The sequence below is a fragment of the Leptonotus elevatus genome, chromosome 8, assembly GCF_054856555.1.
Source record: "Leptonotus elevatus isolate MCC_2025b chromosome 8, RoL_Lele_1.0, whole genome shotgun sequence".
Classification (NCBI taxonomy): Eukaryota; Metazoa; Chordata; class Actinopteri; order Syngnathiformes; family Syngnathidae; genus Leptonotus; species Leptonotus elevatus.
The window spans coordinates 18,646,795-18,671,954 of NC_141246.1; the positions used below are offsets into that span (position 1 = coordinate 18,646,795).

Below are 25,160 nucleotides of genomic sequence, written 5' to 3' on the forward strand. Positions count from 1 at the left end.
GATTTGAACAAACCGATCAGCTACGTTGGCTTGGTTAAGCAATATAGCAATAAAGTGGATCAAGTTCAAGTTCATAGGTGCCCTCCAGGAGTACAATCATAGTACGCCCCCAACTGGCAAATCCGGTTGTATCACACTCACAGGATGAAGGTTCTACGAGAGCATAATTGGTTTCAGCCCACACGGAAGAAACCGGAGGACACTTATATCGAACACATTTACAAAAAAAAAAAGCAATATATAAGAACATATGATTCAAATATCAAATGCATACTATGTAGCCTACTGTACTGAAAATCCATTTGATGCTATGCAATAGAAACGGCACTTCAACTGTTCCTCCTCTTGATATAGCGAAATATCGTTGACTTGTTTACACATTTAACATTTCTAGGTGTATCCCGACAATGTTAAACACCGTCCGTGTCTTTGAAAACACGTGATCGTAAACTGAGTCAAATGTCTCCTCAGTTAGAAATTCAAGATGATTTCATAATGTGTAAATGACTCCCTTTTAACTTGTTTCACGTTGAATACACCACTTTCAAACGCTCTGTACATTATCATGACGTGTGATAGTGGCACACTTATGTGCCTTCCGCACACGAGGTCTTTGCGCCGTGGACAAGTGTGTATGTAAACACCACTTCCTGACCAAACAGCCTCGAACCTCTGCAAATACAACTCTTGACAGCGGGAAGAGGGATTGTGGCGGTTTTATATTGCAAGCTAAATTGGTAACTTATCCACTTAAGTCACAAAGCCTATGCATGCCCTTTAATGGCAAAAGAAATCTGGAGGACTTCGTGACACAATGCGTTAAGTTCAAACTCTCCGCATTTGCAATAAAGCCCACTATTTTTAAAAGAGCTCCCCTGTAATGTGAGTTCCCCCCACATAACAGTCTTAGACATACTATTAAAATTCATCAAGGAAGTCCCCATCTACTAAAATAAGACAGAAACAAAACCACACATTTACTTACGCGAAAAGTCCCGTTTGCTCAAGTGCTGGGGTTTGCCTTGCTTGCGGCGAGACATGTTGGCTGAAGTGGCGGCTTCTCACATTGGGAAATCCAGGTAGACTCCAAGTGAAAATCTCCTCATGGATACATCTGACGTCCGTGAGAATCGCGAGCCGCGCAAGTGAGGTGCTCGAAACACGCAAAAAGTGAGGTGCACGGATCACACGCGCACGGGCGCGGGGGAGAGACGCGCTGCGGGCTGCTTGGAGGAGATCCTCATGACTTTTAGCGCAACGAAAGAGTGGCGACGACGACGATGATGATGATGGTGGTGATGATGATGAAGATGATGATGATTATGTAGGGAGCATGCAGCGAGAGAAGACCCCCCCTCTTCCTCCTTCTCCCCTGTCATGCCCTCCCAAACCCTGAGCTGCAAGTTCAAGTGCGGACGTGACGTCCCTACGAACTTGAACGTCAGGAGATAAACCAAAGTGAGACCTCGGAAACGTGGGCAGGGCCAAGGCGGCCGGTGGGAGGGGGCAGCCACTATAAACACCAATGGACACTCATTATTATGGACTACCTATAGAAACGGAGGGGGGCACCCTGATGACACGCCAGAGGACTTGGGAAGAAGGAGGCTGGAGAGAGAGAGAGAGAGAGAGAGAGAGAGAGAGAGAGAGAGAGAGAGAGAGAGAGAGAGAGAGAGAGAGAGAGAGAGGTGAAGTATGGAGCAGAGGCTATTTTGTAGCATAAAAACTATTATGCATATGCAAACATTTTATTAGGTGATATTTGTTGAAAACAATATGTTTCATTCATAGTCATGAGGTATCATATTTATGTAAGCATGCTTTCAGTATGAAGCAATCACACAAACTCACAGAGTAAAGCAAGTGGCTTTTGGGGCATGCTGAGATAAGTAATTGTCATTGTTGCATAAAATATCATGCAAGGTCAAAGTGTAGCACAGAACAGTGGCGGGCCATGTTTTTAGTATCTGCCTTCACTGGGGACTTGCCTAACTTAATAATACATCTCTTAATGCCACCAATCAAGTTGCAATAATAGACACCCTCAATGCTAGCTAAAAATGCATTTTAACAGCTATCTATAGAGCAGTACAGAATCAATGTGTACCAAATAAAATGTATCATGTTTATGTTAGCAGATTGCTGCTCACTTGTTCTGCTGGCTTGCTCGGACAAATCAATGAGAGAACAGAACATGATAACAATATTGTGGGCCCGCTAGCGAGGAAAGTTTTCATTTATGAGTCTCATAATTGCAACATTTCTAGCTCCTCGCTCCTCGGTGCATCAAAAGTGACCCGGAAGTTGTTCTAATGCCGTTTGTCTCAATTGTCTTTATCAAGGTGCGAGAATCACACATCAAGGGAGGTTTGAACCATGGGCCCACTGATGTATCTTATGCTAAAGTCTTTTAGCTCCTCGACAGTGACATTAGAGAATGGGCGAACTGGATCGTAAATGGCGGAGGACTTAAAATGAAATAGATTTTTGTCATTGCTTGATTGCATTCATTTGGACAGACATGCTGAGTGCCTTTCCTATTTTGATAATACTAAAATGACTTAATAATTACATTGGTTCATGGTTACTACGCCTAACCAACCACTAAATTAGGCTCCTATTTTGTCAAATGTTTTTGGACATATAAAGAAAATAAAAATGTTTTGACGATTCTACTATTTTGGCATTCAGTGTAATGCATAACAAATATATCAATATTTTTGGGCAGCACTTTGTGAAAGGGTTATACAAATATTACTATTTAGGTCTTAAATGTAGTTGAGTGTTTTAGCTTCTTAGAGTGTTTAAGCCAGCAGAGAGGGCAATGCTCACTATGACGGCTCACACCTGTAAAAAAGAAAAGAAAAAAAAAGAAAAAAAAGACTAAAGAAAAAGCTATGACACACATTCAGCAAGAGAATTGCATGCTATGCTGTCACTGAGCCAACTCACAGTGTAAAGCAAGTAACTTACTGGACTTCATATACATGCCAAATAGTCGAGTCATGAATTGAAACTGATGTCTGGAATCGTTTTTATTTATAGTTATGATATATTCCCCTGTGCATGTAAGACAGTTGCATCCAGTACACTACAGTAATAAGTCATAATGCAAACTCACGGTGCAATAAGTGGATTATTGGAAGATACTGAGAAATAATTGTGATTTTTTAATACAATAATGATCATTACCATGGTCAAGTTATATGTCATGTTCTTTTTATGAGACAATTGGATGTATATGTAGTGATTATGCAAACGCAGTGCAGTGCAGTTGGCTTACTGGAGGAAACGTGAAATTTAGTTAGAACACGATACAGTGAATGTCATATGTTTACTTCTTATGTCACACGTACATAGTTTGCATTACAACAGTTCTTCTGAATAACGAACTATGCTATTAAATTCGTTCATAAATATCAATGCGCACATACAGTATGGACGAGACCAGGGATGGGCAAGTGGAGGCCTTCACTCTGAGTGGCTCCACAATGAATTAAACAAACAAAGAAACAAACAAAAGCATTGTTTTGTTTTTGGGGTTTTTTTGTGGGAGGGGGGTTAGGTTAAACCGTTTTTGGGGGTAATTAATAAACATATTTCCTCTACTGCAGTGGACCGCCGCACATTGCGGTTCAAACATCCATGGATTCATTTATTGAACGATTTTTTCCAATATTTTTTTCCAGTATTGTCACCCTCTTAAAATAAAAGTCTAAGTCATATTTTGCACCAAAAGAATGCATTAAACATATCTGAGCATTATTTTAGAATAATGACGATATTTCTTTTTTTCTTTTTTTTTGAGGAGGGAGGAGCTGGTGATCCAACCACTGTTTTTCATGGAAAACGAATATTGGAGGTTTATCAGCATACAGTATTTTGAAGATTTTTTGGGGTGTTACAAACATGTATACAGGTATTTATAATTTTGTTCTTTGCACTTACATCAGGTCTTACTGCCCTATACTACAATGTGAGCAGGTCTATTGATGTGGGATTTGTAATGACATGCATGACAAACATGGCACCTCAATTATATGAAGATTTTGAGTAAGTTGATTTTAGTGGTAAAATGCAGAAAATGAGTACACCTCTTTACCAAATGGCTCTGATGTAGATTATTTTCAATGAAGAACTATTGTGCAAAGATTTATACAGTATCTAAAACTATGTCGAATAAGGCCAAAAAAGCGAAGTGATATTTTTTCTACGAAATCGACACACTCACAACAAAACAATGCAGAAATATAAATCAATTTAAAACTAATTATAAAAGTTATGTATTTACGAGAGACAGAGGGAATGGGATGGGGGTAGACAACCACTAAGTGATTAGGAGTGTTGCTGATTTGTTGACTACATATTTATGTTTACTATGGTTCGTGTCTTGTGTTTTGTTATTGTTGGGTTTTTGAATCTTTACTATCTTTTCTGTGGATTTACAATGATGAACTCTCTGAGTATTTATTTTATATTATTATTATGGAATGGTTCATAGTTACTTTTGCTATCCTAAGCAATATATTTTAGTATTTTTTTATTTGTTTACTATTAATGTAAACTACTTCTTCCCACTCCCTTTTGAACATGGAAAATCATTGTTAGGTGCGCTTTGTTGAATTTTGCTTGTTTTGTAGCTATTTTATTTTATTTTGTTGTTGTATGTTTATTACTTTTATTGTTTTTGCTTTGTTTTTATTCTTTCAAACTTAAAAAAAATCTTAAAACCGTAATAAACAATGCTTATGATACTTCACAGTGGTGTTCAACTGCATTACTTACAGGTATTTTATACATATGCCATATGTAGCTAAATAAGGTCATTAAGGTAGCCTATTAAAATACCTAAGCATGATATAATGCAACTCTAGTTGTTTCTCCTCCTAGCCCAGAAAAATACATACGCTACAACTACATGTACTACATACACTAAGTTTATACCTGCAATCAAACTTCAAATAAAATAATAGTATTTTTGCTGTTCTTGACAAATACAATGAAGTGTTCGCAGAGACATTTGATTTAACAATATGTTTATTATCGTGGTTGTACTATAGCATCATGGTCAAATGTGTTTGCTTCTCCGACATCACAGTGGTATCGGGGTTTCCTTATCACACTGTGACTACAAAACAGTGACGCAGAAACATAGTTCTGCTAAGCAATCATTATGTTGTATGTATGTAATGAAAATGTGAAATTCACAAGCAAACGTGGAAATTGTCTAAACATGGATCACATTATCTTATCATGAAAAACAAACAATTTTCTTGCTGAAAAATACCCAGCTCAGTCAGTGTTGATAGAAGAGCTGGATAAAAAATGTTGCCCAAGCAGTACAGCTCAGATTTGATTAACACCACCAGAGAGGTACAAATTTAACAATGTTTGTTATTTTAGGTGCAGTATGCTGCTCTGCAGAACTGGAATAAATTACACTTCAGCTGTTTCTAATATACAGTATGCAATATTTTACCCCCGGAGTTTGGTAAATAAAAAACAAATCAAATCTTCTCAGATTATATTTTGAAATTGGGCTTTAGATTGTAGTTTCCATTTTTTTAAACACAATTTTAAAACCTATAAATGACATTGTTACCGTCAAGAAATACCTCACATTGACCTGTAGCCTATGGTGTTTAAGTGGAACACTATCCGAAACTTTTTTTTGGCCCCCAACCTTTCCCAATGTATTATTTTTGAACGTTAGAATCAATTGGGTAATTGAGTATCAATAGCGTCCACATAAGAAGCTTGATACTTTGGCTCCCTCTAGTGTCTAAAATTTGGAAGTTAAAAATCTTACATAAACAAAGTATATATTTTTTAAATATACAGCATTCAAGTTTTCTTTATGTTCTACATTATATAATATATCATATATATATTATATTATAATGTATATATATAGAGAGAGAGAGAGAGAGAGCGAGAGAGAGAGAGAGAGAGAGAGAGAGAGAGAGAGAGAGAGAGAGAGAGAGAGAGAGAGAGAGAGAGAGAGAGAGAGAGAGAGAGAGAGAGAAAATCATTTATTTCAGGACGAGTATAGTAGTTTGTTTACCAATAATTGCAAACCACCTAATCAAAACACCATCACAAATGCACAGCATTAAATTCCCCATTCATAATGTATCATATTATAATTATTTATTTAATTTGCCACCACTGTGAAAAACAAATAATGCACTGTAACCTTCGTTGTTTAGCTGATAATATGGGCGGCATTTAGTTGTTATGTATTTGTCTTTCCGTATGTATCGTGTTCTCCAACATGAGCACACAGCGCCACCGTGAGGCGAAGGCACTGTAACGCTTACTGGGCTTGGCGGCCAGCACAGAGAAAGAAGCACAAACAGCTTCATCTTGGTTCATAAATCTAGTGCGTATCGGATGGTGACCACGGTGGCAGCAGCTGGTGAGTGAAATGTTTGCTGCGTCTGTGTTTGCAACCAAATTGTCCTGGTCCTGATGCGAGAGGCTCGTAATTTCTCCGGAGGGATGCGGTTAGATGAGCATCGCTGTGTACGCGCCAGATAAGAAAGCTAGCCTTGTGTCGACCATAAATGGACAATGCTAGCTCAAAAGCTCCAGACAACATTTGTAAACGAAATATTCCTGTACACCCGATGTTTGTAAAGGAGGCTGCATTTACCTCAAAGAGCAAGTGTAAACCAGGGAGGATGGATCACTACTACAGATTCGGGTAGCTTCCGGATTAATCACTGCAATCAACGCTCGTGTAAAATGCTAAATCACGGATAAACAGTGACACATGTTATTTTACGTGATTATTAACATGACATTTTTCTCGTGTACGTCCATGTGAAACATGGCCTAACTGGGCTAATTTTCAGGCGTTGTCATTGGCTGACTAGCCATCAGCTGCCTCCCCCTGCAAGCCTAGTTGATGTGTTGACATCTTCAGAGTAGAGTTTCAGTTCATCTCAGCATGGATTAGCAGTCAAGCGTCTAAAGGGGGCAACTAGGCCACTATAGCCAGATACACCTCCCATCAAGATGATACTCTAAAATCAGCCTCAGATACTGTATGGACAAACTTGGATGTAGCCCATTAATCCAGCCATGAGTCAGCAATGAAGCCTACATGAGCTAATGCAGTGTTCAGGGAGTCCAGCTGATTCTTTGAATAAAAAATACAGGGTGTTGTGCTTTATATGCTGATAAACTCATGTAGGAGAGCGTCAAGGGAAGCAAAGGTGAGGGTGTGAAAGAACGACATCCTGCCTCTCTCTTGACCATATTTGCTTGCTATGACTCAGCACAACATTTAGTCGTTTTTTATGAGTCGCCATCCTCTCCTCACTCATTTTGTAAGTATATTTGAAGAAGAGTGATTACTTTTTAAAATTGTATATTTACAATATTCATCGGTATGCCATTTGATGGCAACTAGTTCAGGGTGTACGCCACCTCCTGCCTATAGTCAGCTGGGGATAGGCTTCAGCACACACGACCATAGTGAGGATCAGGGTTATTATAGTTTGGGATTGTTCATTATAATTAGTTTTTATTTCATTTTGACTTTTGTTTATTAAAATTCTGTTTGTTTTAATACGTTTTTGGAGCAGGTTTATTAGTTTTAATTTTATTTATTTTTTAATGCTTTGTTTTAATTTGGGTTATATTATATTCATTTGTTAAATTTTTCTTTTAATATCTGGAGTATGTGTTGAGTGCAAGATTTTTAAAAAAACGGCTCATTAAGTATTTTGTAAACTACATATCTCAAACGACAAATTCTTCTGTATTGACGCACAGCAATACTGAAATTATTATTTTACAAAGATAAAAACAAAAATACTTTTTACTATATCTAAAATAAATTTTAGTTAGTTTTATAAACTAAAATGTAGCAGTTTCATTAATTTTTTAAAGCATTTTCATTTTCTATTGATATCAGTTTCTTTTTTCACTTTTACTTTTACAATAGTTATTTTCTTAACTTTTGTACTTTGGTAAGTGGTGCAAAGAATGGATGGACGTCCTATTGGCCTAATCTATCTGACTTTGGCCAAGACAGGCTGTACACGCTGGCCTGGTTGTCATCTGATCTCAGTGCACACAGACAAACACCATTCACACTGACATTCACACATATGGGCATTAATTCACCTAAGAAATACGTTTTTGGATTGTGAGAGAAAGCCGAAGTACCCAAAGAAACTGCACGCAAACATGGGGAGGACATACAAACAAACTCCATTCAGGAAGGCAAAAGCCAAGAACTCAGACACCTCAGAAATGGGAGACAGATTGATTACCATAAGGCAGCATTGCTTTTAACAGTTTTTTGGGGGGGAATTAAAACATATCTCAAACAAAAGTAGTATTGGACAGGTGTCCCTTAGGTTGTGATATTGATTTCACTTCTAATTGTTTCATTTTCAGAAAGATGCATTAGAGGTCAAAAGGGAGCTATGAGTCTGACGTCTTGGTTCCTCGTGAGTGGCGGTGGCACACGTCATCGTCTCCCCAGAGAGATGATCTTCGTGGGGAGAGATGACTGTGAACTCATGCTGCAGGTACAGATTATCTACTGAGCTACACTCCCTGTATGATAATCTGACAGTGAGATTATCTTGGCTAACAGCGATTGCCTGGATTTGATGTGATTTAGTCCCGCAGTGTGGACAAACAACATGCTGTCATCAACTATGAGGCGGATACAGATGAACACAAAGTTAAGGACCTGGGCAGCTTAAACGGGGTAAATTCCTGGTTAGTTCACAGTTTCACGTCCTGTGGAGATCTTTTTGATTTGAGATGCATATTGTTGTTTTTTTACAGACATTTGTCAATGATGTCAGAGTACAGGAGCAAATGTACGTCACACTGAAGGTCGATGACAAACTGAGGTTTGGATACGATATCCTTTGAGCGTGTTCTTCAATCCTCTGTTAAGTAGCGAAGGAGAAGTCAGTGAATTTGAACAACACTGAAACACAAAATGCTTCACTCTCCAGTGTTTCCCACAGATTTGAAATCTACTTGGGTGAGTGGACTCGGGTGGTGGGGATGGGAGGCGGGTTGGATGGGAGCTGGGTCTCAGTCCTGTTACTACGTCTCCTCTAGCCTCACAATTCACAAGTGAGAGACGGCGAACTAACGTTACATGCGGTATATCCTGTCGCGACACGTTTATTTTTAAATATATTTTTAACACATTTTCTTGAAAAATACCCAATATACTTGGGTAGTAACATGGTGTGGGAAACACTGCTCTCTGCACTCTGTTGCATGTTAGATCAGAATATCACCACGTACTGTACTGCTAACCATGAAATACTCACTGTCTTTCACCTTAACTTATCCCACATACAAACTTGTTTACTGTTGTTCGTGGAGAGCTGCGCATACCTGAAGAGGCTCTAAAGGTGAGACTCCTTCTCTAACACCATGATAGAGGTAAAAGGATGGTACATTCAGTGGCCACTTTATAAGACACGATAAAATGACAGTCCATACTTTTCACTTGTCTCCTCTCATCGTGCTGCTTTTCCTTTCATTTCAGCATGAGAAGTTTAGCAGCCAGCTTCAGCTCAGCCAGAGAAGGCCTCTGGAGGGGGAGTCATCAAAATCAGAAGCGAAACCCGCTGAGGCAGCCGCAGCAGTTTGCGAGGCAGCCTTTGCGAAACCCCCGGAGCCCAATCGGGTGGAAGAAAAGATGACAGGTTGGTTACCAGGACTTGAGGCCTTGCAGTGCTTTGACTTCATGGAATAGTGTTAACAACCTCTATGTACGGTATCCAATTCATGAATGATCAGTATCACTCATTTCCAGTCCTTCTCCTTTGTTTTCTTCATATTGCTGCTTCACCCAATCAAGTCATGATGATGTGTGTTTTGTTTTTCTAGATGTTGCCATTTTGCACAGGGGAACGCCCCTATATGGCCAGCCTGCTTGGTGGGGCGATGGAGATGCTGATAATCAGTCCGGAAGGCCTGAAGAAAAGAATTCTGATAGGAATCGTGAAAAAGCGCAAATAGGTACAAAACCATACTCTACATACAGACTAACCTACTATCATACTAATGTACATGAAATCATAACAATATTTGCTTAAATTAAATGTGCTTGTGTTACCAGTGTCAAAAGTACAATATTTTGATCAATCTCAACATATAAATTACAAGTAAGTATGAACCACCATGCCATTGCGTTTTGTCTGACAGACACAAACAAGATTGCAGAAATGTCCAAGTCTGCCCTGCAAATATCCTCTACTCAGGAGCCAAGCTATTTTGAAATCCCAACCAAAGATGCTCCTCTAGAAGGTAGAGCAAGTGGTGAGGCCACAACAACAGATCAAGAGGCCGGGACTACTTCTGCTGCCGAGCCTGTCCATGGTCACGCTTCCTACACCATTGAATTTGACCCCGGAGCGTCAGGCAAAGTGACGGTCAAAGATCGGGTGGCAAAGTTGGGCTTAGACACAAGGCCGCATCCAAAAAGGGGAGTGGGAGAGGAGTTGAGTCCACTCCAGACAGCCATGGTGGCAGCAGAAGTCAAAGTGGCTGATTGGCTGGCTCAGAATGAGCTGCCTTTGACTGCCAAAGAAACTGTTGCAGAAGATGGTGGGGAAAGTGTGAAGAGTGATGTACCTGTTCAACTGAGGAGTCTTAAAGGTACATCATACCCACTTGAGTGAAATACACTCTAAAAACATTTGGGTCAAAAGTAACAAAATTCTGGATAAACAAAAACAAAAAAGAATCGATCCACTTTATGGTTCAATTTGACCTAACTTTCTGGGTTGTTTCATACAAAACAACCCAATTTTTGACCCAGAGTTGGGTCAAATTAACCCAAGTAGAGGATCTGACCCAACTTTGACCCAAGTAGAGGGTCAGTTGGGTCAGATCCTCTACTTGGGTCAATTTGACCCAACTTTATGGTTTTATATTGTTTTTAATACAAAATAACCTTTTTTTGTGTGTGTGCAAAACAACCCAGAAAGTTGGATCAAATTGACCCAAGTAGAGGATCTGGCCCAACTTTCTGGGTTGTTTAAAAAAAAAAAAAGAACCAATTTTTGACTCAAAGTTGGGTAAAATTGACCCAAGTAGAGGATCTGACCCAACTTTCTGGGTTTTATTGAAAATTAACCAATTTTGTTAAATTACCTTTTTTTTTTGCAAGACAACCCAGAAAGTTGGGTCAAATTGACCCAAATAGACGATCTGACCCAACTTTGACCCAAGTAGAGGGTCAGTTGGGTCAGATCCTCTACTTGGGTCAATTTGACCCAACCTTTTCGGTTGTTTTGTCGAAAAATTTTCATTTTATATAAAACAACAAAATTGAGTCATTTTCTATAAAACAACCCAGAAAGTTGGGTCAAATTGACCCAAGTAGAGGATCTGACCCAACTTTCTTATTTTCCAGACAGCAAACATGAAGATGGCACACAGAGCGACTCAGAAAACATACTTCGAGAACAACGCAGGGCTTCTGCTCTGGATGAGCGCTCTTTGGGGTTTTGGGGCGGAGCAGGAATGAAGATCAGGCAACGCGCTAATGTACCTGAGGGACTTTTTGCAGAGGAGGAAAGTCCAGCACGCCGTCGCAGGTCTTCAAGTTCAAAAGTGTCAGGTGGTTTTGTAGAAAAACAACGTGGCTCTGCAGTCATGCAACAAAGCAGTCGTGATGAGTGTTATCAACATGGAGATGATTGTAGCGACAGAGGAACCTACACCATTGAGCTGGAAAATGGAGATCATGAAGAAGAAGAGGCTCGAAAAATGATTGACAAGGTGGGAAGAAAGAACAACATATGATTGTAATTAATTTTAACATGTTGAGTGCAAATGGTTACTTTTCATCTGTATATTTCAGGTGTTTGGTGTTCATGAACTCGAGGCTGGGCATGTTTCCAGAGTGGGGAGTGCTGACCTAAAAGAGACCCTCCCCTCACAGAGGTCTGGGACGAGAGGCAAACCTGGCTTCATGGAAACACAGGTGCAAAAATGTTACAGTAACCGCAGTTACCTTGAAAAACGAACTTCATTTCTTTACTGATTGCTAGATTTTAGAAATAATGAAGTTAGATTACAAGTTACTCTATTAGTTACTTTTAGCAGACACCAACAAATGCTTTTGCCAACACTTTATTGGAAGTCCATTTGTAACAGTAATGTTTAATAAAGTTGTTATTAAAAAGAAAACAAAGACAGCATTTCTGACCTTTAATATAATTGTTATATATATATATGTATAAAAAATTAGTCTTTCTGTATTTCACTGAACATAAATGGTGTACCTGTTTATTTATAATATATATATTTTTTAACTTTAGTTTCTAGACTTCACTCAACAGAAATGCACCTGACCTGACATATTCAACTGTTATTGTTAATTCTTCAATGGTAAAACTTAACATTAATAATGTACATAATTTATAAATATAACCAAAAGTATGGACCTCCTGCATTAGTCGCAGCTCTTCTTCAAACAGCACATTAGGACTTTGTGAGCTTAAATGCAATGCACTGCAGCTCAAAATATTTGTTCAAATTTTATGTAGTATTTTATATATTTTATATATTTTTTTATTTTTGCACTCTGTCTACAGTACAGACTGTACTAGTTTTATCTTTAGCTGTCACAAATTCAACATACGGACTGTATTTCCGGCTTGAAAATGAAAACGTCTCTACTTCCTTCATCGGTATGTACACGCGAAACATCAAATTGCTGAAAACGTGACCTGGCGCATACGTGATGTCACTCCCCCCGAGACGACAAGGTGTAGTCGACAAGAACAACAAAAATCAGGAAAAGCTCACTAGAATATCAGAAATGTATTTGAGGTAAATCAGAGGCACTTTAAAGGGTGGCAGGTGTGTGCTGCTAATCTCCATTTAACATGAGTGTGATTGTGAACACAGTCACATCCCCAATTATAAGAGAGTGTGCACACTTGGAACCACATGATCTCAGTTGTTTATTTTACTTCCCTTCTTGATAAAATTGTACAGGTTAGGTCACATTATGGTGGAAAGATTTGTCTTGGTCTCGTTTTATGTGTGTAGTCCTGTTTGTTTGTGAGTTTATTACGAACCTAACTGAAAAAGTTTAAATAAATACTAATGATCCTAATGTGAAGTGATGATTTACAGTAAATCAATGCTTTTTAGTGGAAGTCTACACACGAATCCCATTGTAGTTTCAGACTGAGGTTTGCCACACAATCCTGTATAGTAGATTTTCCTTTCTGTCTTTTTCCAGGTACTGCCTGAGGAACTGGTGGTAGGTGGTCCTCGCTGGGTCTCACAGTGGGCTATCCTTGCTGCCAGCCACATAAGGACAGACCCAGAGGGATCTGGTGGCGAGAGTCACAGTTTCGTTACCGACAAAGGTACTTCAGTTTCCCTTAAAAGGAAAGTGAAGTCAAAGATGTTTTTAACAGTAATATGTTCTTTGTGGCCCCACTAGTGTAAACATGGCATTGCGATTAATGTTGTGTTTGTGGAATATGAATTAAGCAGAAAAATCTACCCGGTTTTATCCATTTTAGGGGGCGGCCATTTTGCCTTTTACTGACACAACTGAAAATGACATCACAGTGCCTAGTTTTCTGTATCTGGTCATATGACGTTCGCAAGGTGAGCCCTTAAGCACTTGATGTAATTTTCATTTGACAGAAGATAGCAAAATGGACGCCCCCTCACATGGATTTTACTGCTTAATTCATATTCCGTAAATGCAATAGGAATCAGAATTAAAGGTTTTTAACCTGGATTTATAAGCATATTTCTACACTTGGGGCTGACTTTACTTCTGTTGGTAGCTTATTCCTTTTTGCGTGCAGCACACCAGATAAATGCTGCTTCGCCATGTTTGCTTTGAACTCTAATTGACCTGAGTTTGCAGTTGTAATTGATTTATTTGGAGAAAATGTAAAGACAAAACATCTAGTACACCTCTTTTTAAGGCACTGCACACACACCAGTGACACTCATTTAAAGGGCTACTTGACTCATTGACCCATTTTCAACAGTAAGAAGTAAACAAATTTTACCACTTACTGTCTGCTGAAGATGACATCACCCATTCTCAAGAAACAGGTAACAACCAATAATGACTCAGTTTGCTGACCAAACCCAGAAAACAAGTGAGCCGTGATTGGTCGTTACCTATTTCCTCCGCATGCGTGATGTCATCTTCAGTCGAGAGCAAGTGGAAAATGTGTTTTTAACTCATTCACGGCTATAAACGTCAAAAATTCATTTGAATTATTTCTATTAGTTAAACTTTTTTTTTCACTTTTGTTAACAAGAGTATGAAAATGTTCATTTAGAACAGATATAAAATGTGTGATTAATTGTGAGTTAACTAGTGAAGTCATGCGATTAATTACAATTAAAAATGTTAACCACCTGATGAGATGATTATTAAAAATTAGGGGCGTCAGGCGATTAAAATTTTTACTCGTAATTAATCGCATGACTTCAATAGTTAACTCACGATTAATCACAAATTTTAAATCTGTTCTAAATGTACAATAAATAAAATCTAGGTTTTCATACTCTTGTTAACAAAAGTAGCATCAGATTTTTTTTATGTCTATAACCGTCAATGACAGTGAATGAGTTAAAGGTAACTAACTATACATGAAAAATAATCAAGTTATTAAATTAATTGTGGACAAAATACAACATTTTTACTACTGAAAATGGCTCAATAAGTCGTCGTAGTATAAACATGTAATGTTTCCATTCTAATGTTCTAATGATTTAATGTTACTGTATTTGTTTGTTTGTTTTCAGCAGATGTAAGTGAATCCTGCCATTCCTTTGCTTCATCTGGTCAAAAAGAACGTAAAAGAAGAACTCTGCCTCAGGTGCCTGGCGAGGACGTTGCTCAAGGAAGGAGGACCCCAATTTCTTGCATGCACACAGATATGGGAGAGAAACAAGACACAGAACTGCAAGAGAAGGAGAATCAGGAGGAGAAGATAGCCGGAGGGGATCATTTCCCTGCTCATGGTAGCCCTAGTCGTTCTTCACCCGCCAAGTCGCAGGGCAGCAGTTATGGGAGAACAATTCAGCCAGGTGCAATGGCAAAGCTACCACCTCGGCCAAAGACGAGTGGAGAGAGGAGAATAGAGGAAGTGCAGAGGAGGAAAAAGGAAGAGAAAATCAGAGACAGCAGCGGAAAACCGTTTTTGAGACAGGAAAGTTTTACTGTAGAGAAACCAAGCTCCAATGTGCCCATTGAGCTGATTCCCCGCATTGATGGACTCACAGGCAGCAGACCTCCTAGTAGGGAGGCTGGCGTCGACAGTGAAACACTACAGAAAGACTCCGAAGCAGTGGCGGCTTTCTTAGAGACCACTGTATCAGACCAAGGCGATCCGCCAAGTCAGTCCATTGAAGGTTCCGTGTCACCAGAGTCAGATGTGGACACAACTAGTACGGTAAGCCAAGCTGATGGAGCAAGGAAAATGGTTCAAAAACGGCGAATTCTTGTCGGACAGCAAAAAGAGAAAACTGTCGTGTGCCCAAACAGCAAAGGCCCAGCTGCTGGTCGAGACGCACAGACCAAAAGGGTCAAGACCAGAACACAAGGTCTTCAGCAGCCCTGGACTTCTCTGGACCTCACAGATGATGATGTCAATTCTAACTCACTTCTCTCTGATACCCTGCCCACCACACAGGAAGCTAAAGGTTCGAGGGCCAAAACCCAAACAGTGGGTGCCAGCACCAAATCCAGTAGGGCTAAGATCAACCAAGCCTCTGCTTCTCTCCCAGCCAGTAAAACCACAACTGTACCCAAGCCAAGGCCCACGAGGTCATCCATACTGCGGAGAGCCCGACTTGGAGACTCAACCGACACTGAACCTGCAGATTTGGACAGGATGTCTGTGGCCTCTGAGGCTTCAACTACGAGTTCCACATCCAGGACAGGCCTAGCAAAAAGGGGGCTCTCTCGGATAGAGGCTCTGGCGCAGCCGAGGAGACCAAGGGTTGGTTCTCCTTCTGCCCAGAGTGACTCTGAAGCCACCGTGACCAGGAGTAGAGGATTGGGAGCTAGGAGTACTGTAGGTGATTATGCGATTAGACACGGACTAAGAGGGGCGAATGTGAGCTCTGTATGTGGACCCAGAGCCAGGGCGAACAGTGCCTCCAAGCTCCCTGACAAAAGTAAAGTCACCTCCTCATATGGACAGGCCACACCAGCAGGTATTTGTGAGCTACTTAACCTTTTTTTATTATTGTTGTTGTTCAAATTAACCACTGATTAAATTCTCAAGCATGATCTAACCCTTTCTTTTTCCCCATAGCCGGCGCTCGGTGGCGCCGTGTGCCTGTCGAGTATGCCTCCACCTCAGAAGACGAGTACGGTTCCAACCGCCATATGTCCAAACGGGGCCAGGCACGGCCAGTTCCACCGTCCACACGAGTGGCACAGCTCGGAGGCTCAGGGCCAACTGCTCCTAATTCTGCAGGCCTCAAGCCAGCATCTAAAGATCAGGATGAATATATGAGAGACTGGACAGCACACAGTGAGGAGATTGCCAGGTATGTAGGTGGAGTATGATGTAACTGATAAGAAATAGAAATGCATAGGTCCCTACCTAGTTGTAATTGACCTCATTAAAACTTTCACGAATTGTAAGAACCTTACTGATGATAATAGTAATGCTGATAAGTTATACCGGTTTAATGAAACTTGAGGCTTACTCTTGCTCGGGACATCGATTTATTTTCCTACAGATTGATGACTGAATCAACTCTAAGAATCCCTTGGACTCATTTTTTGTTGTCATTTGTTGCATCTAATAATGTGTGCATTTTATTTCATGAAAACATGACTGTGGATGGCATGATAAACTACTTTTTCTCAGCCACGTTAATGTTTGCTTGCTATGGTGGAAAAAAAATAATAGATATAATTGAGATTGATTGAAAGAATCAAACGTTGTAATTAGTGTTAATTTTGTCAATGAAAACTAAACAAAAATAATTTTATCAACACACATTTTTCACCGGACTAAAACTAGACTAGACTAAAAACCCTCATTAATAAACAACTGTGACTAAATCAGTATGTATTTTCGTTGACGAATGAAGATGAGACGAAAATGTACTTCACTTAATAAAAACTGGACATTTTAGTACATGAACAAAAACGAGACAACAATTATTTGATTTTGTAAAATCGTGTCTATGCTGATCTGTCACAGGAGGTAGATTCACGATGAAAGGTTAAAAAAAGAGTAAATTATAGTTATAAAGTAACATTAATTCAACAGCTATAACGCCCAACAATAATGTTAATCCGACTAATGATGATGCTAATTTACTAGCTTGTAGCATGGAGCCATACTAGCCACTTGTTGATATCCTGTAATTGTGTGTCAAGTTGTTTTTCATCAAAAAGATGAGATAATTTTATGTGAAATAGTTTTATATCCGAAATGTTCAACATAACCTGCTGACAAAAACTTTACAGGGGTTAAATGATTGTCCTGACTAAAACTAGACTAAAACATTGACAGTTTGTGTTGACTAAAACTAGACGAATAAAATTCTGTTTTCTTGGACTAAAATGCTACATTCATAGTCGTCTAAAAATGGACTGAATAAAAACGGGGTGAGGTAACTATGATAAAAACTAACAAGCGAGATTGAAACTGGATTAAAATTTAGACTAAATGTAAAAATGGAGGATACAATTAACACTAGTTGTAATCCAAAAACAGATTATTGTAAGATTTGTTTTGAGACCACAGCTCTGCAACTGATGTTAATTGGTTTAGTTTGTTGTCTCTCTCTCTAAATTGTGGGCTGGTCTCTTGGATAGAAATAATAATGAAATAGCACCGCATTGGCCCCAAAGGAGGCCGGCCCACTAAGCATCTGCCATGTATGCCAGATAGCCGGTCCAGCCCTGGTAAAAACTCAGTTTCAGTGTGAGTTTGCTAACTTCACATTCAGGGAACTTTTGGTATGTATTTTTCTTCTCTTCTTACAATCCTCCCATCACTCAACTTGCCCTTTTAGAATAAGTGTCACAAAAAGCAAATGGTGCTCTTGAGAGGTAGCAGACATGACATTTGGTTCAAACTCCAAAGTTTTGTGCGACTGCCTACATTTCAACTCCAGTTGTACAAACTTCCCCTGTATTGTGTTTTCAATATGAAATAAAATGATTGGTTGGCATGAAAAAATTGACATTTGGTATCCATATTTGCTCAACAGGATTAGCCAGGACCTTGCCAAAGACCTAGCGATGCTTGCAAGAGAGATTCACGATGTAGCTGGAGATATTGACTCAGTGAGCCCTGCACCCACTGAACCTGGAGTCATGGTATTGTTCAAATATTTGACACTACAGCTGAGCATTGATTAACAGCTTGTGGATTTAGCTATAATGCAATTTTTTTTTTCTTAAAGCATCTTCAAATAATTGGAATGAGCTCAATTTGTGTTCTGTTATAGTTAGAGGAATGTGAGAGCAGGTTGGACCAAGGTGGTCCCTCAACAGATCATAGCACCGCTCTGGAAGCAAATGGGAAGTCAGTTGAAATGAGACAGAGGTCCTCCAGTTCACAGGGATCTCGCTCCATTCGTCGACAAACATGGAACCAAAAAGAAGTAAGTCCCTCTTTGAATATAAAAAAAGAGTTCACTATCAGTAAACCCAGATTTGGACATGCAAAATGTCATCAACAATAATTTGCTACGTAAATTGAGCATAGTGATGCTAGTAATACATTTATTCTTTACAGTATTCCCATTCCTAGCAGGGATGGGCAAAGTATGGCTCACTGAGCATTTACATTATGAAAAGCCACGCTTGTTCTTAAAAATTGGTTGATTTTTCATTTATTTCCCATTCATTTATCTCATTAAATACTTGGTTATGGTAATTGATTTATTGTAAATAATAGAATAAAGCACTTTACAAAGTGCTGTACATGGAGTATAAATCAGAAATACAAAAACAAAGGCAGCTAAAACAATAAATTGACACAAAAACAATAAACACCATAAGACACTAAAACAATTATTTTATTTATTTATTTATTTATTTATTTTAGAGAGCTCAGTATGGTTCAGTCGGTAATTTTACCGATTCGACATGTCATCATCATTGCTCTCTCTTTTCTATTTTATTTTTATTTTTTTTGAATGTGCGTGAGTATGTGCATGTGCGTGTGTATGTGTGTGTACCTGTGTGCGTGTGTACTCATTAGTTCACTTAAAACACTAAAACAATTCTCAGCCTCATGCTGAGTCAAAAGCTATAGAATAAAAATGTGTTTTAAAGGAACAGTGTGTAGGATTTAGTGTCATCTAGTGGTGAACTACTAATTCATTCATTTAACCCAGTTTTCATTTCAATAATATGCACAAAAATCACATCAAGCGTACATTTTTTTACATAATCGTAGTAATCGCTAAATATTCCATATGTCACGCTACACCTTATACCACGAACGTAGTCATCCCTGGTGGTGCCTGCATCTTGTGTCGGACCCAATGGTTTGACCACCGCTTACCTTCCACAGCTGCGGCCTGCAGAGTCTGTTGATTCGGGCTCCTGCCGCTTGTCTCCCTTTGCTTTTCTCTCACTAGCTTTTGCTAGCTTCTCCTACTAGCTATTCTTGTTAGCCGCCCCAGCAAGCTCTTGCTAGCCACTCTTGCTCACCGCTCCTACTAGCTCCTGCTGGCTCGCTCACTTCAAATAATAATTGGTAGTAATTGGTGGTTGGCTTGTGAAGTGTGCTATCTTTGAGGCACCTTAGTGTACATGCTTAAAAATATTTGCATTTTTTTAGTTCACCGCTAAATCCTACACACTGTCCCTTTAAGACGAGTTTAAAAAAAAAAGAGCCTAAAAACACTGTCAGATAAACTAACCACTATGCTCATCAATATGGTTTTAATGCATTGACATTAACTAAAATTAGCCAAAATACCCAGTAGAATGTAAAAAAAGAAGCTCTTTTTGACAATCTCTCAAAAAGAGAGAGATTTAGTTGTAGTGGTGACAGAAGCATTTACAGAAAATTCATGTTTTAAGCAGCTTGTTAATTTTTTTTTGTATTTAAAAAACACATTTTCATCCACCAGGCAATGCTAGACAGTTTACTCCTACCATCTGTGAATCAACTCTCAAATAGAATACGGCAATCTGTCGACAAAACAGCCAGCAAAATCAGGTGAGCATCATACTGATTTACTTATGTTGACCAATGTTTAAAATAGAGTATAATTAAATTTTAGACTGAGAAAACTGTAAGTGTAGGATGGAAATACATAAAATCTTGTAATGTGCTGTTTTTGTTTTGCCTTTGATTTTCTTTCTTACTGTATTGGTGAAACTAGGCCAAGCTAGTTCAATATGAGTGACACATCACAAAGGCACACACCAAAAGCCAGCAGCAAATCGTACTCGTTATTACACGCAGGATGACAACTCACAAGCTTTTACATTCATTGCTACCACATTGCACATCACATTAACCGCTTAAATTATGGTATTCAATATTCCAGTGGGGATATTAAAATGAATTTCATGTATTTTGGTTTCATCTATTTTTACTGCTTCTGAAACGCAAGGATCCTTTTCAAGGACAAAGACCGGAAATGGGAAGAGATTGAAAGCAAACTTCAGGCAGAGCATGACTCCTTGCTGTTAAAGAACTCCAACAAGGTGAGAATCGTGTCTGCTTACAATCTCCTTATTTGATCCACACTACTGGAAAATGGCAAAACAAATTCAATTGTAGGCTTTGTTGTTAAATCCTACATTCTTCATTGAATTCAAATTCAGTTGTGGTGGTTTGGAGGAAAAATACTGTACAGTATTGCTCTGCTGGTAGAGACAAGCATTTATCATACCAATATTGTGTAGATGAGACAGGAAGACAGTTTAATGTATGTTGTCTGGCACACTGCGTTATGGATTAATACAAAATAGCATCGTGTGAAAGGCAATTTATTATGCCTTCAGCAATGGGATATGTTGCTTATAATCTGTTTACGGGAGTAATCCAATTGCCTTTTACTGAATGGAATTAATGCCATTCAGTAGAAAATCCGTTCCATGTAATAGTAAACACAAAATATTGGATTACTTTTAGTGTCAGTCATGGAAAATGTTGACAGAATACATTTGTGTGTGTGTGTGTAAATTGCGGGGGGGGGGGGGGGGTGCTCTACTGCTTAGGACAAGAGAGAAAAACAGATATCCGATGGAGCTCAAGTGTCCTGCTCCTCAGAACTAATGCGATTATAAATTCTGTCTCGACCCAGTCCAGTTTCCTCATAGCAGTAAGAGTGCTCATAAAGAAAGTGTAGATGCACATTTGCACAAACAAGGGTGATAATTGTGCTATTTTGCATGCAAAATGAAACCACATCTGGATGAAACTTCACAAGAGTTCATGTTTCTTGTTTTTTTTGCCAGGAGATTTCCACTATCATTCAAGACCTAAAGAGGGTGGAAAGACAACTGCTAGGTATGGATCTAATCAACTTTATGTTTTTATGAGAAAGATGGAAAATGATTATATTCAGTCTCAAAAAATTAATATGGTTTGTTTTAGTTTGGGGATGGGGATGGTAAACACTACATTTTCGTTTCTGCAAGTTTGTTTGCTTTACTCATATAACCAAATCTGTAAGGAAAAAGATTTGAATATTGCAATTATTCTATTCTATGGGGTATATGCCACGGAGGAGAGGTGGTGGTGCAAGTGTTGGAACGCGGCCAGTGTGTGAAACCCGGAAGTCGGAAGTCCGTGGCATCTACCCCATTAAACACCACAGTATGTTGATGGTTTATTGCCCTTAAAGGAAAGTGTGTAAGATTTTGTGCCATCTATTGGTTAACTAATACAATGCAACAACTTTAAAGCACACGCACACGGGTGCCACAGAGAGAACACACATTACATATAATTACTACCAATTACTACCAATTATTCTTTGGTGTGAGCGAGCAGAAGCTAGAAGAAGCGGCAAGCAAGTTTGGCTCACAAGAACTCGCTGGAGCGGCAAACAAGAGCGACTAGCAAGAACTAGCTGGAGCGGTTAGCAAGAGTGGCTAGTGGGAGAAGCTAGCAAAAGCTACCGAGATCAAAGCAGAGGGAGACAAGCGGCAGGAGAAAAATTACAGGACTCAGCGATGACCACCTGTAGGCCCCATCTGTGGAAGTAAGCAGCGGTCGACCCATTGGGTCCGACACTAGCTGCAAGTACTACAAGAGGCTAACTATATGTTCGCCGAGTTCTGCTCTTTCAGGTATCCATAGCAGAAAGTTGGCGGCAAAACATGTCAGCCTCCTGTAGTTCAGTGCGACCTTTGTAATATTAGTGATTACTAGACCTACGATTATTTATTTATTTTAAATTACATTGATGTGATAAAACATTTTTCTCCTTTATTATTGACATTAATTGTATTAGTTCTCCATTACATTGCACTAACACATATCATATCAAATATTTACTTTTGGATGTTTGTTCTTCTTGTCCAGTGATTGATATGATGGTGGACCCAGACGGCACCCTGGATGCTCTGACCAGCCTGGGCCTCACCAGCCCAATGGTTGACCAGAAGAGTCCTGCAGCTCACCAGGCGGATTCAACTCTTACCTCCGGAGGAGAGGCTTCTTCCACTTCACTGTTGGACTCAAGGCATGAAGTCGCCCCCGGTGAATCACAGGGTCCCCACACACCAGTGGATAATTGACAACACTTAAAGCATCTTCTAATATGTGTCCATTATATCGGACTTATGCTGAAGCAAATATAATTTTGACATGATGTGTCACTTTCGTGTCGGTTTTGGATCTGGAAAAGTGAATTGACCCGTATTTAAGTTTACTATGATTTACTTAATTATTCTGTTGTTGATGCAAAACAAATTCCTTGTACAAAACTTGTTTGCACAATTATATCACCCAAGGTCATGTATGTAATTTATCAACTTTTGTCCATTTATTTGTCTTTGCCAATGCAAATAAATAGTGTAACTTATTAAGAAATATCTGTGCAAAGCTTGGTACGATTTTCCATCTTTTTTTTGTTTATTGTTTTTTTTGTGTGAAAAGAACTGAGATGTACACAATTTACCTTGTAACTGTTTCTTACAGTCAAATCCCAAACTACTACATGCCTTTCCATGTCAAACTATCATGTGCAACATGTGTAGAATAGAAAGGTCAAACGTAGCTAAGTATTTTGTCACAAGTGCCCTAAATCGATCAATCATTACTGTAAAAGAGCAGGGAAAAAAATCATAAATGCGATAGCGAGGATATCATAAAAGTAGTTTATTTGCACACATTGAAGTTGTATTAGTTAATATTGGCGTAGAAAGGTTGAGTCCCTTTTAATGCTCCATTCATTCACAGTGATGTTTTGGCCAAAAAAGTATGCAGGGTTTCAGTCTTTTGGCAAATGTTTTGCCAAATGACTTTCTAGTCAAGTGTTGTGTTTGAACCAGCATAGACAGGGTCTACCTCCAAGTCCTGCAGTGGCATGCGCCAACGATGCAAAGGAGGGATGGATTGTGTATCATCATACTATCGTTTACACATGAATGTAACCTGATCAAATTCTACCTAACAAATTAGCTGAGTATTACTAACTGCATTTTGTGATCAGCACTTAGTGAACTTTGTTTGTTGATGCTCTTGACAAAGTTTTGTTTGGATGGTTTGTAAAAAGAAAAACGTTCTTTTTAATGATTTTAGTATAATTGTTAACTTCACAATACCTGTGTATTGGTTGCCTTGTTTCCAATAAAATGCATGATAATCCTACTTTTACATTTTGAACTGACCCTCACTAGTGTACCTGTAAAGTTTTATTAAAAAAAAAAAAAAGATGTGTCACACAAGGATACCACAGTGTGACTTTGGAGGTGAACCAGAAACTTGTAATTTGCAACACTCATATTGTTTTAGAGCTGGTGGCGCTAAATATATCATAACTGGGTAAGGGGGGGGGGGGGGGGGTCACTGCAAATCCTGCATCTCGCCTGGCTCCTCACATCAGTCGAGCATGGAGCTTCTGTTTGACAATCATATTATGTTACAGTATGTATTTGTTTACAGTGTCCCACAGTTGAGTTATGTTCACGCAGCAAATGTAATATTGTTGTTTGTGTGCTGGAACTTATATTATTTTTGCATATATAATATTTGAAAAAAGTCAAACAACTATAATAAGTGATATTGCAATATTTTCTTGCATGGCACATGCGTTGTTTTAGTTGAGTTACATTTCGCTGTTTCTAAGGTACTCAATTTTGTTTATCTTTGATGTATCTCATAAAGGTGAGCACAACACTCACATTTCTGCAGATATTTCATTATATCTTTCCATGGGAGAACACTGAAGAAATGACACTGACAGAATTAAATGTAGTCAGTGTACAAGCTTATATAACCGTGTAAATGTATTGTTTCCTCAAAATATTTTAAAGTACAGTTATTAAAATGAACCTCTGGTGGCCCCTTTTGAGGTATTGATAGATGGGGTTACCGAAACAATATTGTGTAATTTGATGAATATCACTCTATGCGAGCAAAGCACTGCCATCGGCAGCCAATACTGATCCAGATTTCCCATTCAACACGCCCTGTCATGGCTCCGCCTCCTACAGGCCAAGAAGGAGCAAATATTCTGTGCTCATCAATTTCTATGGTATCTCAGAATGATAGGTCATGCGAGCTATTATAAGCTTTCTTTAATAAAGCCATTTGTAAAAAAAATAATAATAATCTTGATAAACAATATATATTTTTCCTTCTGATTACCACAGGTGTACTTTAAAGGGAAAGGTAACCCCCTCAAAGAATTCTTGACAATAATATCTTCTATGCAGCCCCACTAGTCTAAATATGATATTCTGGTTAATATTGCATTAGTGGAATATGAGGTAAGCCGCAAAATCCTGCAGTTTTTTGTCAATATCAGAAGGCGGTCATTTTGCCACTTGCTGTCGACTCTAATTGGCATCATAGTTGCGCAGGTCTCAGGTAACAAGCAACTGTGATGTCATCTTCAGTTGAGAGCAAGTGGCGAGATGGATAAAAACAGCTGGATTTTGCTGCATAACTCATATTCTACACATATAATGTTAATCAGAATGTCACGTTTAAACTAGT

At 38.9% G+C, this 25,160-nt stretch overlaps 2 protein-coding genes across 3 annotated transcripts in view; one reads left to right on the forward strand and one right to left on the reverse strand.

The window, feature by feature from the left end:
* The window catches only part of LOC147170084 (BCL11 transcription factor A-like), a 45,676-nt gene extending 44,319 nt beyond the window's left edge, over positions 1 to 1,357 (reverse strand). The window contains exon 1 of the mRNA XM_086083604.1: positions 986 to 1,357. Coding sequence (XP_085939730.1) covers positions 986 to 1,040 — 55 coding nt within the window. The 5' untranslated portion in view covers positions 1,041 to 1,357. The remainder of the gene's footprint in view (positions 1 to 985) is intronic.
* Positions 1,358 to 6,298: 4,941 nt separating this feature from the next.
* cep170ab (centrosomal protein 170Ab) lies at positions 6,299 to 23,968 on the forward strand. Of its 2 annotated transcripts, none has more exons than XM_086083589.1 (19): positions 6,299 to 6,418; positions 8,413 to 8,546; positions 8,642 to 8,731; positions 8,812 to 8,890; positions 9,340 to 9,398; positions 9,536 to 9,695; positions 9,880 to 10,011; positions 10,198 to 10,650; positions 11,411 to 11,778; positions 11,861 to 11,983; positions 13,253 to 13,382; positions 14,794 to 16,209; positions 16,311 to 16,548; positions 18,232 to 18,340; positions 18,472 to 18,627; positions 20,110 to 20,198; positions 20,599 to 20,692; positions 21,449 to 21,500; positions 22,521 to 23,968. In XM_086083589.1, exons 1-19 carry the CDS (start codon positions 6,394 to 6,396, stop codon positions 22,733 to 22,735), a joined length of 4,122 nt encoding a protein of 1,373 aa, XP_085939715.1. In that variant the 5' UTR covers positions 6,299 to 6,393; the 3' UTR covers positions 22,736 to 23,968. The 2 variants fall into 2 exon arrangements, with proteins under 2 accessions (XP_085939715.1, XP_085939716.1); XM_086083590.1 differs by having other exon boundaries at positions 14,797 to 16,209.
* Positions 23,969 to 25,160: the final 1,192 nt, after the last annotated feature.

Excerpts from the sequence above, each read along its gene's own strand:
- cep170ab (XM_086083589.1), top strand. The coding sequence starts at position 6,394 with ATGGTGACCACGGTGGCAGCAGCTG. Across the intron at positions 10,012-10,197 it reads TCGTGAAAAAGCGCAAATAG|ACACAAACAAGATTGCAGAA; the intron begins GTACAAAACCAT and ends TTTGTCTGACAG. Across the intron at positions 13,383-14,793 it reads CAGTTTCGTTACCGACAAAG|CAGATGTAAGTGAATCCTGC; the intron begins GTACTTCAGTTT and ends GTTTGTTTTCAG.